Source organism: Macaca fascicularis, chromosome 11 (assembly GCF_037993035.2).
Source record: "Macaca fascicularis isolate 582-1 chromosome 11, T2T-MFA8v1.1".
NCBI lineage: Eukaryota > Metazoa > Chordata > Mammalia > Primates > Cercopithecidae > Macaca > Macaca fascicularis.
The window spans coordinates 10,355,548-10,368,472 of NC_088385.1; the positions used below are offsets into that span (position 1 = coordinate 10,355,548).

The following is a 12,925-nucleotide window of genomic DNA, read 5'->3' on the forward strand; positions in this document are numbered from 1 at the left end:
ATCATTACACTTCTTTTATATATGTCTATATCTTTATACGTAGAATTTTAGTCATCTCTTTTACCAGCAGTTTCTCTATGTTAGTTTTTTGTTAATGATGTTTTATTTTCTCCAAAGATGTATACAAAATTTTATCTTTTCAGCCCTCAAATATTGATTTTGAGCATTATTTTGCAAAGAGTACTAAGTGGTTATTAGTTGAGATAGAGAATCTACAGCTCTTGACCATCTTTCCTTTCCCATCAGTATCAGCTTTCATCATACAATTTCCTCTTACCACTTTGGTCAAGAGGTGGGGCAGAAAATTTTGAGTTAGAATAACATTCGAAGACAATTTATTTCTGCCTTTCATGTTATAAACCCTTAGGGATCCAGGACCGGAAAGGCCAGCTTCTCCCTCATTTTGACATCAGCTTTCTCCACCTGCACCACTGCATAGCACAGATACAGGTAATATCTGCTTTTATTTTCTCAGATCTTTCTACCAGATTATCCTTAGTCTTACTAGTTCTAGAAATATGGCATTTAATTACAAATGACTTAGCATTATAACAGGAATGACAGGAAAGCATTCGCTACTGATTCTATTAGAGCTGCATTACTCTGAAGGAAATTGTAGTTCAGTATTAACAAAAAGTTATTTTCTCTTTCTCAATATGCTATGACTTTTGCTTTGTGTTATCAAAATAAAGAATAGAGATTTGAGGGGTTAATTACTTTTTACTTAAGTCTAACGATTTATATATTTTATCCATCTTGAATGACTCTATAGTGGAAAATACTTATTTTTCTTAGGAAATTAGCGAAAATGTGACTGGGTTAGAAAATTTTGTAAATTAAAAAAATTTAGAAAAGAATATGGTTACATGTGCAATTTGTTTTTTCATATTTCTCGTTTCTTGGGTATCATCTTTTTATATTGACTAACATAAGAAGTAAATTTTAGGTATTTGCTATTTAATTATTCTTTTCTATATTGACATTTATTAATAAGTTGAATCTTTTATGGACATTAATGACTGCCTGTTGACAACTTTTATTTTCATTTAGGCTTCTCTGGCAATATAATATACTGGAAGATTATTTCTAAAATTTTAATGTACATGGAATAATTTGAGATTAAAAATACATCTGTCTGGGCTCCAACTGAAGTGATTTTTATTTAGTACATCTTGCAAAAGGCACTGAATCTGGAATGTTAACCAATTTGCAATATTAACCCTCAAATAATTCTTTTGTAGAGGGTATGTGTGATACATTTTGGGAAACACTCTGGTAGAGTCAAGTATGGTTGAAAAGAATGCAAGAACTTTGTTATATTTATATATATGTTAGAATACATGTAAGTTTTTAAAAGCCAAGCTATTTTTATTTTTTCAGAATTTAGATTTTTTGTTGAACTGATAGTTTTAAAGTGTTTCAGTGATTTACGGTGGTATCAATTTTGCCCAACATTTGTATATGTATTTTGAATATTTTGAGCAAAATTGGCTGGATGAATAGAACAATAATCTATTGGTAGATTTTTTTTTCTCATCATTTCTCTATTTTCTAATTATTATGACTGTGATCACTAGAAGTATAAATGACTTTAACAAAAATGTTGAAAGATTTTTCATTTCTTCTATAAATGAGGCTCACTCTACATGCTTTAGGCACTTAGTTAATAAACACACACCAACAGACACAGACAGACACACACACATCTCTCAGCATCAAATCCTGGTGTGTTCCTATTGGCTGACATTTTAATTTTTCTTTCAACAGAAGCCATCCTGTTGCAGGATTTGAATGCAAAACTTATCTTCTTACTCTAAAGATGAATGATCAGGGAGAGGTTTATTCAACCCTGAGATTTTTGCAGTCTCCTTCAGAGTCACAGAATAGATTAAGGCCTGATGATACTCAAAGGCCTGGGAAAACTGATGACAAAGGTATGCATTTTAAGCATCTACATTCACCTGTTTCTTATGGATTGTCAAACTTTTGACATTTGAAAAAAGATTCCTATCTGTACTTCTGGTTTTTGGCTGGTAATAAGAAACTATAATGGGATAGAGTAGTGGAAGTATTTTTTTTAAGTTATGAGGATGGAGAAATGAGTGAATTCTTTTAAATTTGAGAAGCTATTAGAATGTTTTTATTTAAATCTAGTCAAGAAGAATTTGTGAGGCCTTGATAATAAAGGACAGACTAGAGTCTGAAGAAAACCTTACGTTTTCTTAGAGACTTAAAAGTATAAGAGAGTGTGTAAGAAATGAAAAATCAATGTTAAAACAACATTTTTATGCAGATAGAAGATATTTTATATGCCTTAAGTATTTACCAAATCTTAATGGCAATGATGCAGAAACAATGTTTGAATCAAAAGGGCATTCTAATTTTTCTATTGCTCTCTCTCTCCCTTCAAATATGATCATTGTTAACCTCTACAATGAGAATAACTTTTACTGCTTTAATATAATCAGAGATAGAACTTTCAGACACTGAGGATCTCAAAAGCGAAAGGCTATAGTATTGTTTAGAGAAAAATAGAATTGATGAAAAAGGAAGAAAAGTTAATTTCTAGAAACTCCCTCAAAGATGGAGCCATCCATATTTGCAGCTTCAGAATATCCACTATTTGACTACTAATTTCTTAGCATTATTGACTGCTTTTTCCTTTCTCTTCATGATTAGTTGTGATCACAGGAAGGAGCACACATGCTAGCTTAGATTTTACTACATGTTTTGTGTCTACTGCTATTGGTGCTTTTATGCGGGATGGACTTTTTAAATCCTATAGAACTATTCCTGTGTGGGGGATTTCTACAATGCATGCATGTAACTTCCAGATTACACATTTAAATATACTTCTGTGATATATTTTTGTCAAAGTTTTAGAGAAGATTGTCTCTTTGTTTCAAATGGTTTCTCAGGTCAAGATTAGTAGTGAGCCGAGCTCTTCCCCTGGTGATTATTTTCCTTATTTTTGTATTTAAAGAGTTTTCAGTGCCCTGGTGTCTCATTGCAGTGACTCTTGGGATCCTCTGTTTATTTCTTCTGATGATAGTCACAGTGTTGGTGACAAAGAGTGAGTAGTAAAATACAGCTTTCTTGTCTGAGTAGCAGCAGTAACCCCTGATTGTGCAGATATTAACCATGCTCCATCCATTGTTCCCCGTCTGTAATCAGAGAGTGTCCCAGGTGGCTTTGGCCTTTGTTGGTGATTTTTTTCTGGGCATATCACAGTGTCATTTTTAATGTACTTAACCTTGACCCTGAATCTGTGATGAGCTGTCTCACTGTGTATAATACATGGTAATATTCCTTCTCATAGAGGATTTAGTAATACATGTATTCTGCCATTTGGGTTTGATTATTGTGAATCTGAGATAAACATTCTTTGAGGGACAACTGTTCAAAAGAAATTATGGCTTTCTCTTGACATTTCTCAAAGTATGTAATGACGAAATGGTTTAGTAAAACAATCTACACATGCTGTTACATAATATTAAATTTAAGCTTTATCTTTTGTTTGAATTCCTCATATCTTTAGAGAAAAATCACTGATATTTTATATTCAGATAAAATTACATATCTGGATCTTACTCTCTCTTCTGCTGCGGATATTCTATCTGCTCCAATAATAATTGTGCTATCCCTTCATGTTTCTTAGTTCAGATTTTCATATGCAGAAGATATGTGGTTAAATGTTGGCAAATTGACTTTTACTTTCATGCTTATTTATAAATGATGTGTTATTAAAAATGAACTAAACTGAGAAATAAGCTGTCACCTTCATAATTTTATTCAGATATTTTATTTTATTTATCCTACACTTAAGTTGCTAATGGTGAGAAATTTATGTTTCCCTTTTTATGGTCAGTTTGTTGAGGTATTACTTTCTAAATGTCAAATGAGTAATTAAAGTAATAACTAATTAAAGTAATGATTAATGGTTGTCAGAGTAAAATTTTTTCCTTTGTCTTAAATTTCAATATTTAACTATTATGAGTACTTATTTGTATTATATGTATGCTATTTTAGTCTTTCAGTGTGTTCAAGAAAAACATGAACAGCAGGAAATTCTAAGAAACTGTAGTGAAAAGTACATCATGCAAAATGATAACTACTTAAAAGAGCAGCTTTTGACAAATAAGACTTTAAAATATGACAGTCTCAAAAAAGACAGCTTTCTGCAGAAAAAGGAACTGGATTCACTCCTCATGCTAAAGAGCAGATGTCATAGAGAAAATGAGATCGTTTTAAAATTTTTGCAAAATACAGGTACGAAGGAAATCTTGAAAGAAAGATTGCATGATTTTACATTATTTCTTCCCCTCCATAATCCTTGAAGCCTAATAAACAGGCTTATGATATGTATTAGTGATCTCTGAGGTCTACTGGGCAACTTTTATTCTGTGCCTTATAGATGTAGTGTGGGTATCTTGGAGGTTTGCTTGTTTCAAATACGGAATTGGGACTCCAGGATCCATGTTTGGATTAGTAAAAGCCTATAGTTCCCAAAACTCATTGGCACGTCTTACATTATTACTGCTCCCAAAAGGTGAACTAGTATGTAAACTCCCCTGAAAATTCTGATCATTTCGGTCCTGTGAGCAAATTAAAGACTTCCACTTTTTGCTGACATAGAATATGGAGGTTTTCAGTTAAAATATATTTGCACTAAAATGGGCACAAGGACTTTTATTTGGATGCTGTTATAAAGATAATTGTGTGTGTCATGCACGTATGTGTGTTTCCATTCTGCCTTGATTTCACATATTTGGTCTATTTGTGATCAATATGTACTCCCTCCTGCACATCTACAAGATTTGCCATAGTGTTAATGTTTGTGCAACTCTGTGTGATGATACCATTACAAGCACCTAAGGTATAAAAATATTAAATCTCATACAGTAAACTCTATTATCTTGCATAATGATGGAATTAATTGACCTGGTTAATCAACAATTACTAAATATTTGTTTAGGATTTAGAGTTTACAAAGAACTTTTGTATATTTAATCTCATTTAGGCACGGTAATTAGTAGAAATTTACCATCTCCATTTTTAAAGGTTGAGTAATATTTTAAAAATTTAGTATGGTATAAAATATATGAGGAAAAGAAAAAGTTAAAAAAAATTTTTCTTTTATTTAGAAAACATTCTAAAATCTTTTTTAAAAACTTAATTCAGTTTTATTATTTTTAGACAATTTTATTATTATTGATATACAAAAATGCATATTTTTAATGTTTTCAATTTGATGAATTTGGACAGAACTGAAACCATCACCACAATCAGAGTAATAGATATATCCATCATCTCCAAAAGTTTCCTCATGTCTTTTTATTTATTTATGTATTTGCGGTCACAACATGAGATCTACCCTCTTAATAAGTTTTTAAGTGTACGATACAGTATCATTAACTATTGGCACTACGCTGTACAGCAGATCTCTAGAACCTAGGCATCTTGTATGACTGAAACTTTATGCCATTGAACAACTCTTCATTTCCACTTCCCTCCAACCCTGGGCAACCACCGTTATATGCTTCTGTGAGTTTAACTATTTTAGATCCCTCATATAATTGGAATAATAAAGTATTAGTTCTTCTGTGACTGGCTTATTTCACTTAGCATTATGTCCTCAAGGTTCATCCATGTTGTCATATACAGAAGGACTTACTTCTTTTAAAAGCTGAATAATATTCTGTTTTTTGTATATAACACATTTTCCTTAGCCATTCGTCCATCAATGGACATTTAGGTTGTTTCCATAGCTTGGCTATTGTGAATAATGCTGCATTGGACATGGGAGTGAAGGTATCTCTTGTATTCTAGAATCTTGATGAACCTCGTATTATCATTATTGATTGCTATTGGGATTTTATTTAGTTATGGAGGGCTGAGAAACATATTGCTCTGGTTAGCAGAATACCAGATGACAAGAAGTTTGATGATTCACCTAATATATTGTAGGCAAATTCTCTGAAGACCACTGGTCCTGTTGTGGAGTAAACTGTTATTATTTTACCATGCAGAAGAAAGACTGGAAGGGATGTAAACAAACTTGTCAACATTGTAGATCATCTCTTTTGAAGATAGATGACAAAGATGAACTGGTATTTTACATTCACTTTTATTCTCTTGGACTCTGTCTCTCAATGTTGGACCTAAGATATTGAAGACAGACTGGAGTCCAGAATGAGAGACCTTAGCTAGTCTTTGTGTGTCTGTTGTGTGAGCAAAATGGTATAGTTAAGAGGCTCCCAGGAAACACTCCCTGCTAGTGGTCATATAATTCTGCTACTTACTAAATATTCAATACATGTTATCTATCGTGATGACCATTATTATTAAGGATGCTGTTTGCGTCTTTGCAAATCATCTCCCTATGAGTGGTTATACCGCAGACTCCTTAGAAAGGGAGATGGATGACCTCTAGTATTTATTTAACCTCTCTGAGCCTATCTTCAAAATGGAGATAATAATGAGGAACATAAAAGTGATAACAGCTTTACCAATTTGCCTCAATAGTGATTTTCATTGCATTTGTAGGTAACACTCACTTAACATTGTTATATATTATCTCAAGATGTGTATCTTTAAAACAGAATTGTAAAAAGAGAAAATATAGTGACATAGTGTAACAATATTGAATGATAGTGATAACAATATTGAATATAACAATATTGAATTTTTAAAAAATTGTGTTTAAAATTTTTAAAAAGTGTTACTAATAAAAGTTATCCAAATACTCAAAACATGTTTTTATAGAGATATGTTTGCAAAGATTAGCCTGAAACCTTTATTCATTGTTTAGGAAAACAACAGAAAATATATATGCAAATCTAATGAATGTTTAAAATCATAGCATAAAAGAATTCATGATATCAAGTTATGAAATAATTTCATATAATTTCATATCAAGTGTAAAACAGTCACATTTAAACTTATATTTTAAAATATATTTAGTCATTTAGTCAGACATTATGTAATATGTCACTTGGATATATTACATTTTAGACATAGTAAATACTTTCAAATACTTCACCCATTCCAGCTGTGGAACTATAGCAAGGCTTCCTCTTATGGGGCTTAAGATTTTACTGCACCCCTATCATACACACACCTTTTTATTTTAATAGATTTGTTCTGAGGACTCCTTTCTTCACTTAAGATTAAGTGATGATCAATTTTCTACATCCTAAGTATTCTCCTGGCGTGTGATTTTGGATAGTTTCATAAAGCATTATAAAAATATTTAACAACTTTCCTGTTGGTAGATATTTGGATTTGAAAATGTGATACTGAAGCCATTTTTTTAACATAAATGAATAATATATTAATACGAGGGGGAAATGACTTTGGGAAATGGAAAGGCAGGGATCTAGGGAAGAGAGGTTTTTCTAGTGAGAACGGATGAAGGATGATGTGGAGAGTAGCAGAGTACTGACCATAGAAACAGCCGGCCCCTTGACCTGTGCTTGTTCTCACTCATCACACAGATGGGAATTTAGTCACTTAATATGTTTTGTTTCTATTATAGGCCTTCATTCAATCTCAGATTTATGAAAATAATTACTGGATTGGATTATCATATGATAAAAGGGAAAGTAAGTGGAAATGGATTGATAATGGCACATCTCCTGGAATGTAAGTGTCTGGAATGCAGTCAAACAATAACACTGGTGTGGGGGGGTGAAAAGATTGTGTCTAAAGAGAGTCTCTTCTCATTTCACACAGTTTAACTCATTTTTAAGCAGGAGTCTTTAGTAACAATTAGAACAATGAGTAAGAGTGTTTTAGGAAGTATAGGTAGAAAAGGAAGAGAAGGCCATAAAGAGTTATTAATAATAATTTTAAAAGTATCATGCTAAACACATGCCCAGAAATATGTATTATGAGGTACATAAAATGAAACAAAATCATAAAGGAAGGTGGGTGGTACGAACTGATTGGACCATCCTATAAGTCAGCCATAATGATCCCTCCCACAACCACAAATGAGTATCCTGAGTATCCAAAAAATTTATTTCGAGTTACTTTATATGATTAGTTTATACACACATAGCATATAAAACATGTAATATATATGTATATACACCTTCACTATAGACCTTCTATTTTGAAGTACATTATTAGTAAACTCTTGGGTTTACATTTAGTTCTAATCTGGTTAAACTATTCACTGACTTTTAAAAAATCTTAATTATTATAATTTTAAGTGTGGGTTCTGCAAGTATTGTAATTCTGGACTGCAAACCTGCAAAAGATGTCATGCAGAGGGAATTACCTTGATGTAATCATGTTCTTCAAGCACACTCCCAGGCAGACTATTCCAGAGGTCACAGAACAGAAGGGCTTACAGGCCCAATTAAGATCATCAAATCACAGTTGGTTAAACCAGAGTAAAACCCATAGCACAGTGCAAAGGGAAAGAGAGGATAAGTTGTTGCACTCGGGATAAGGTGCAGGGTGAAAGGATCACCTGAATCTTGGGTTATGCAGTCTTCATATGACATAATCCTCCCCTGATGATGATATGGGGCCATCTTGTGGTGTGAGTAAGGGGACCCAACAGACAAAGTTTTTGTGGCCAGCACACGTGTTTTTCTACAGGGAAGATTCTGTCTTACAGGAATGTGTAAGCCTGGCCACAGCTGTACGTTTCCAGTTAACCTGATGAGCAGCTGTGGATTCAATCTGTGTTTCTTGGGCAGAGACCAGAATGGGAATCACCAATGGGTGGTGAATTTAAGACCTCATGAATGTTGAGTGTGTATGAGCCTCATGTATATTTTGTGTATGTTTAGTGTCTATTTGATCCCTTCTTTTTTTGTCTATGTTTAATGCACACATACTTTATTTACGGTATCTATATCTAACACCTCATATGTTACTAATTTTACCTGTTCACACCTAACACATCTTGTGAGTTCTACCTGTGCCTTACAAGCTACTTGGCTTCATTTATCTTCCTTACCTGTTTCTTTATTTTCCTGTAGCAGATTTGAACTTTCTTAAGTAATACAGCAAATGCAAACATATGAGGGATGCTTTTTGATTTTGAAATCTTAAGTTGGATTATCAGTTTTCTTTTCTGCTTAGATCCAAGGTTCAAGACAATTCTAGGTGGTTTATACTGAACGTATATCCCTTTGGGTTCTCAGTCCTACGTAGCTTATCTTCTACTTAGAATCTCCATCTTGAGTGGAATTCATTTCAGCCTACTACATCCATTAAGGGAAAAACTATCTTCAGTGCTTCACTTGTTCTCTGCAGTGAGTTTACTTTACTTCATATTCAGCCTGAGTATGAATCTGCTTCTTATCAGTTTATGATGTTACTCAAGAAGGCTTAACATTTTTTATTCAGTATTTTAAATTGTTTTTAAAGAACTCACTTAATCAACCATTTTACTAAAATAGAAGTCATGCTTTAGATATTTTTCAAAGAATTGTCATTAGCTAATAACTCCTAGCTATAGGGTGGGGGAGGAAAGGAGACAGAACACAAACAATCAATCTCATCTCTGACTATATTCCAATTCTTCCCTTTTCTTCTTACAATATATATACATGAGCCCTGGTTATCTATGTTACACATATTCAATTCCTCTCTCTCTCTCTCTTTTTTATTGTTTTTAGAGGCAGGATTTCACTTTGTCACCAGGCTGGAGTGCAGTGGCATGATCTCAGCTCACTGTAGCCCCGACCTCCTGGCTCAGTCTCCTGAGTAGCTAGGACTGCAGGCATGTGCCACCACACCCTGATAATCTGGTAATTTCTGTATTTTTTGTAGAGATGGGATCTCACTATGTTGCCCAGGCTGGTCTTGAACTCCTGGGCTCCAGTGATGAGCCCACTTCGCCCTTCCAAAGTGCTGGGGCTACAGGTGTGAGCCACTGTACTTGGCCACCTTCTTTTTAATCTCTCACTTTTATTGAAAAAAAATTAGCACAGGAAAGCAATATATCATAATTTCATTGCAATACTGCAAGGTACTTTTGCCTTCTGACCAAAAATTGTCAGTGTGGAATAAAATGGGAGATTGTGGGTGTGATTAAGAGGTCATGATTCTATTTAATGGACTAAGAACAAAAGAAAATATTTTAGTGATGAAGTTATGATAAACATTTCCATATTCTAGACATTTAGGCAACAGAATTTAAAAAAATCATGATTTATGTAACTGTAAGCTTTGGAATTAAACAGCTGGCTACATATGTTTTCTGTTCTACAGTAATTCTACAATAATGCGTTCTTCTTCTGGGAGAGGAGAATGTGCATTTTTGACCTCAACAAGAATGGCAACTATTGATTGCATTCAAAAGTACAATTGTATCTGTGAGAAGAGAACTGACTCTATTTTCTCTGATTCAGTGTGCGCTAAGAAGAAAAGGTGAAAATGGAATGTTTTCTTTTTTTGTTTCCTATAATAATTTGTGATTATAAATCATTGCTTTTAACTACAGGACTTAGTTAATTCTTGAAAAAATAAAGATGAACAGGAAGAAATAGAAAATTCTTTTGGACTATGACTTTAACGATCAGATGCCGTCTTTCTTCCTGGAAAAGAGGAGATTTTCTCTTTTGAGAGTGGTTATTCTTTCCTTTAATGTCCCTGAGGAATTATTCATTCTTTCTAAATTCTTGGAACTACCTATAGAACCAGTTAGAGAACTCTGATATTATATCCTGGGTCTTTTTCTTATCAATAGGATAAATTATTTCAGCATCTTCTGGTTTTGATAAGCAGTTGTGAGCTACAATATAGTTATTTTTTTCTTCCCATCTAGAAGTTACCTCATCTTTTAAAACGTTTGTTTTGCTATAAAATATAACTTGAAACTTACTGAAAGTTGCAAGAATAGTACAAGGAACTTCTATATAATCTTTACTCATACTTACTAGTTGTTTATATTTTGCTCTGCTTTATATTTGTCTCTCTTTCTATCCTCCACTTAATAATAAGTTGAGGCCTTCATGCCCCTTTGTCTAAATATTTTCCAAGATCAAGGACTTTGTTTTATATAATCACAGTGCAATTATCAAACTCAGAAAATTTAGCATTATTACAGTACGATGATCTAATCTGTAATCCATGTTCAAATTTTGTCAGTTGTCCCAATAATGTCATTTATATGTATTTTTAAAAACTCCATGTTCAGGATAATGCAGTGCATTTGATTGTAATGTCTCTTTAGTCTCCTTTAATCTGAAACAGTTCTTTAGGCTTTCTTTTTCTTGACCTTGACATTTTAAAAATTAACTTTATTGAGTTTTACTTTTCATGCAATAAAATGCACTCACTTTAAGTCATGAAGAATATGACTTTTAACATATATCTATCTATCTATCTATATATCTTACACAGTATGAAATCAAGATATATAATATTTTCATCATCTCTAAAAGTTCCTTTCTGTACTTCTCCACCCACTTTGCCCCAGGCAACTAGTGATATGCTTTCTATCACTACAAATTAGTTTACCTTAGTCTAGAATTTAATGCATCATGTACTCTTCTGTATCTGGCTTATTTTTACTCAGCATGTTTTTGAGTTTTATCTATGCTTTTGTGTATCAGCATTTCATTCGTTTTCTTACTAGGTAGTATTCTATTGTACAGATATACCACAATTTGTTTCTTCATCCACCTGTGGACATGTGATGTGTTTCCATTTATTGGCTATTGTGAATAAAGGTGCCATGAACATTTGTGTGCAAGTATCTGTGTGGACATATTTTAATTTCTTTTTAGTAAATACCTGGGAGTCCGATTGCTGGGCCATCTGGTAAGTGTATGTTTACTTTTATTTATCTATTTTTTAATAAATGGGGTCTCTCTATGTTGCCCAGGCTGGTCTCAAACTCCTGGCCTCAAGCAATACTCTAGCCTTGGCCTCCCAAAGTGTTGTCATTACAGGCATGAGCCACCGTACCTAACCTACTTTTATAAAAAACTTCTAAACTATTTTCCAATGTAGTTGCATAATTTTACTTTCCCAGTTGCAACATATGAAAATTACATTTGCTCCTCATCATTTTCAACACTTGGTATTGTGTCTTCTTAATTGTAGCCATTATAGGAGCTGTATAGTGGTATCTCATTGTCACTTTTAATTTGCATTTCCTTGAAGACTAAAGATACTGAACATCTTTTGATGGGTTTATTGGCCATATGTATATTTGTAAAACATTCATATGCCCACTTAAAAAATTGAGTTCATCTGTCTTCTGATAATGGAGTTGTAAGAGTTCCTTATATAATTTGGATACAAATCCTTTGTTAGATATATATAATATGAATATTTTCTCCCAGGCTATGTCTTGCCTTTTCATTTTCTTAATGGTGTCTTTCAAGAAGCAGAAGTGTTAAAATTTTAGCTCAGGAGATGGGTGCACTGGAACCTCACAAATCATCACTAAAGAACTTACTCATGTAACCAAACACCACCTGTTCACCAATAACCTATGGAAAAATAAATAATTTTAAAAAAATTTACGCCAGGCGCGGTGGCTCAAGCCTGTAATCCCAGCACTTTGGGAGGCCGAGTCGGGTGGATCACGAGGTCAGGAGATCGAGACCATCCTGGCTAACACGGTGAAACCCCGTCTCTACTAAAAAATACAAAAAAAATTAGCCGGGCGAGGTGGCGGGCGCCTGTAGTCCCAGCTACTCGGGAGGCTGAGGCAGGAGAATGGCGTAAACCCAGGAGGCGGAGCTTGCAGTGAGCTGAGATCCCGTCACTGCACTCCAGCCTGGGCGACAGAGCGAGACTCTGTCTCAAAAAAAAAATAAAAATAAAAATAAATAAATAAATAAATAATTTACTGAAGACTAACATCATTTTTTTCCTTATTCATACTTTTTGATGTTCTAGCTAAGAAATCTTTGCCTATGTTAAGAGCACAGAGATTTTCTCATATAAT

At 33.5% G+C, this 12,925-nt stretch overlaps 1 protein-coding gene across 2 annotated transcripts; it reads left to right on the forward strand.

Moving 5' to 3' along the window:
* Positions 1-363: 363 nt before the first annotated feature.
* On the forward strand, positions 364-11,716 carry LOC102122876 (killer cell lectin-like receptor 2). Of its 2 annotated transcripts, XM_005570124.5 has the most exons (7): positions 364-450; positions 1,768-1,934; positions 2,984-3,073; positions 4,030-4,269; positions 5,968-6,110; positions 7,538-7,644; positions 10,234-11,716. In XM_005570124.5, the coding sequence occupies exons 2-7, from the start codon at positions 1,820-1,822 to the stop codon at positions 10,394-10,396; spliced, it is 858 nt and encodes a 285-aa protein (XP_005570181.3). In that variant the 5' UTR covers positions 364-450; positions 1,768-1,819; the 3' UTR covers positions 10,397-11,716. The 2 variants fall into 2 exon arrangements, with proteins under 2 accessions (XP_005570181.3, XP_065379758.1); XM_065523686.2 differs by lacking the exon at positions 2,984-3,073.
* Positions 11,717-12,925: the final 1,209 nt, after the last annotated feature.

Coding starts and splice junctions, on each gene's coding strand:
- LOC102122876 (XM_005570124.5), top strand. CDS start 1,820: ATGAATGATCAGGGAGAGGTTTATTCAACCCTGAGATTTTTGCAGTCT. Junction 4,270..5,967: donor AAAATTTTTGCAAAATACAG/GTACGAAGGAAA, acceptor AATATATTGTAG/GCAAATTCTCTGAAGACCAC. Junction 6,111..7,537: donor TAGATGACAAAGATGAACTG/GTATTTTACATT, acceptor TTTCTATTATAG/GCCTTCATTCAATCTCAGAT.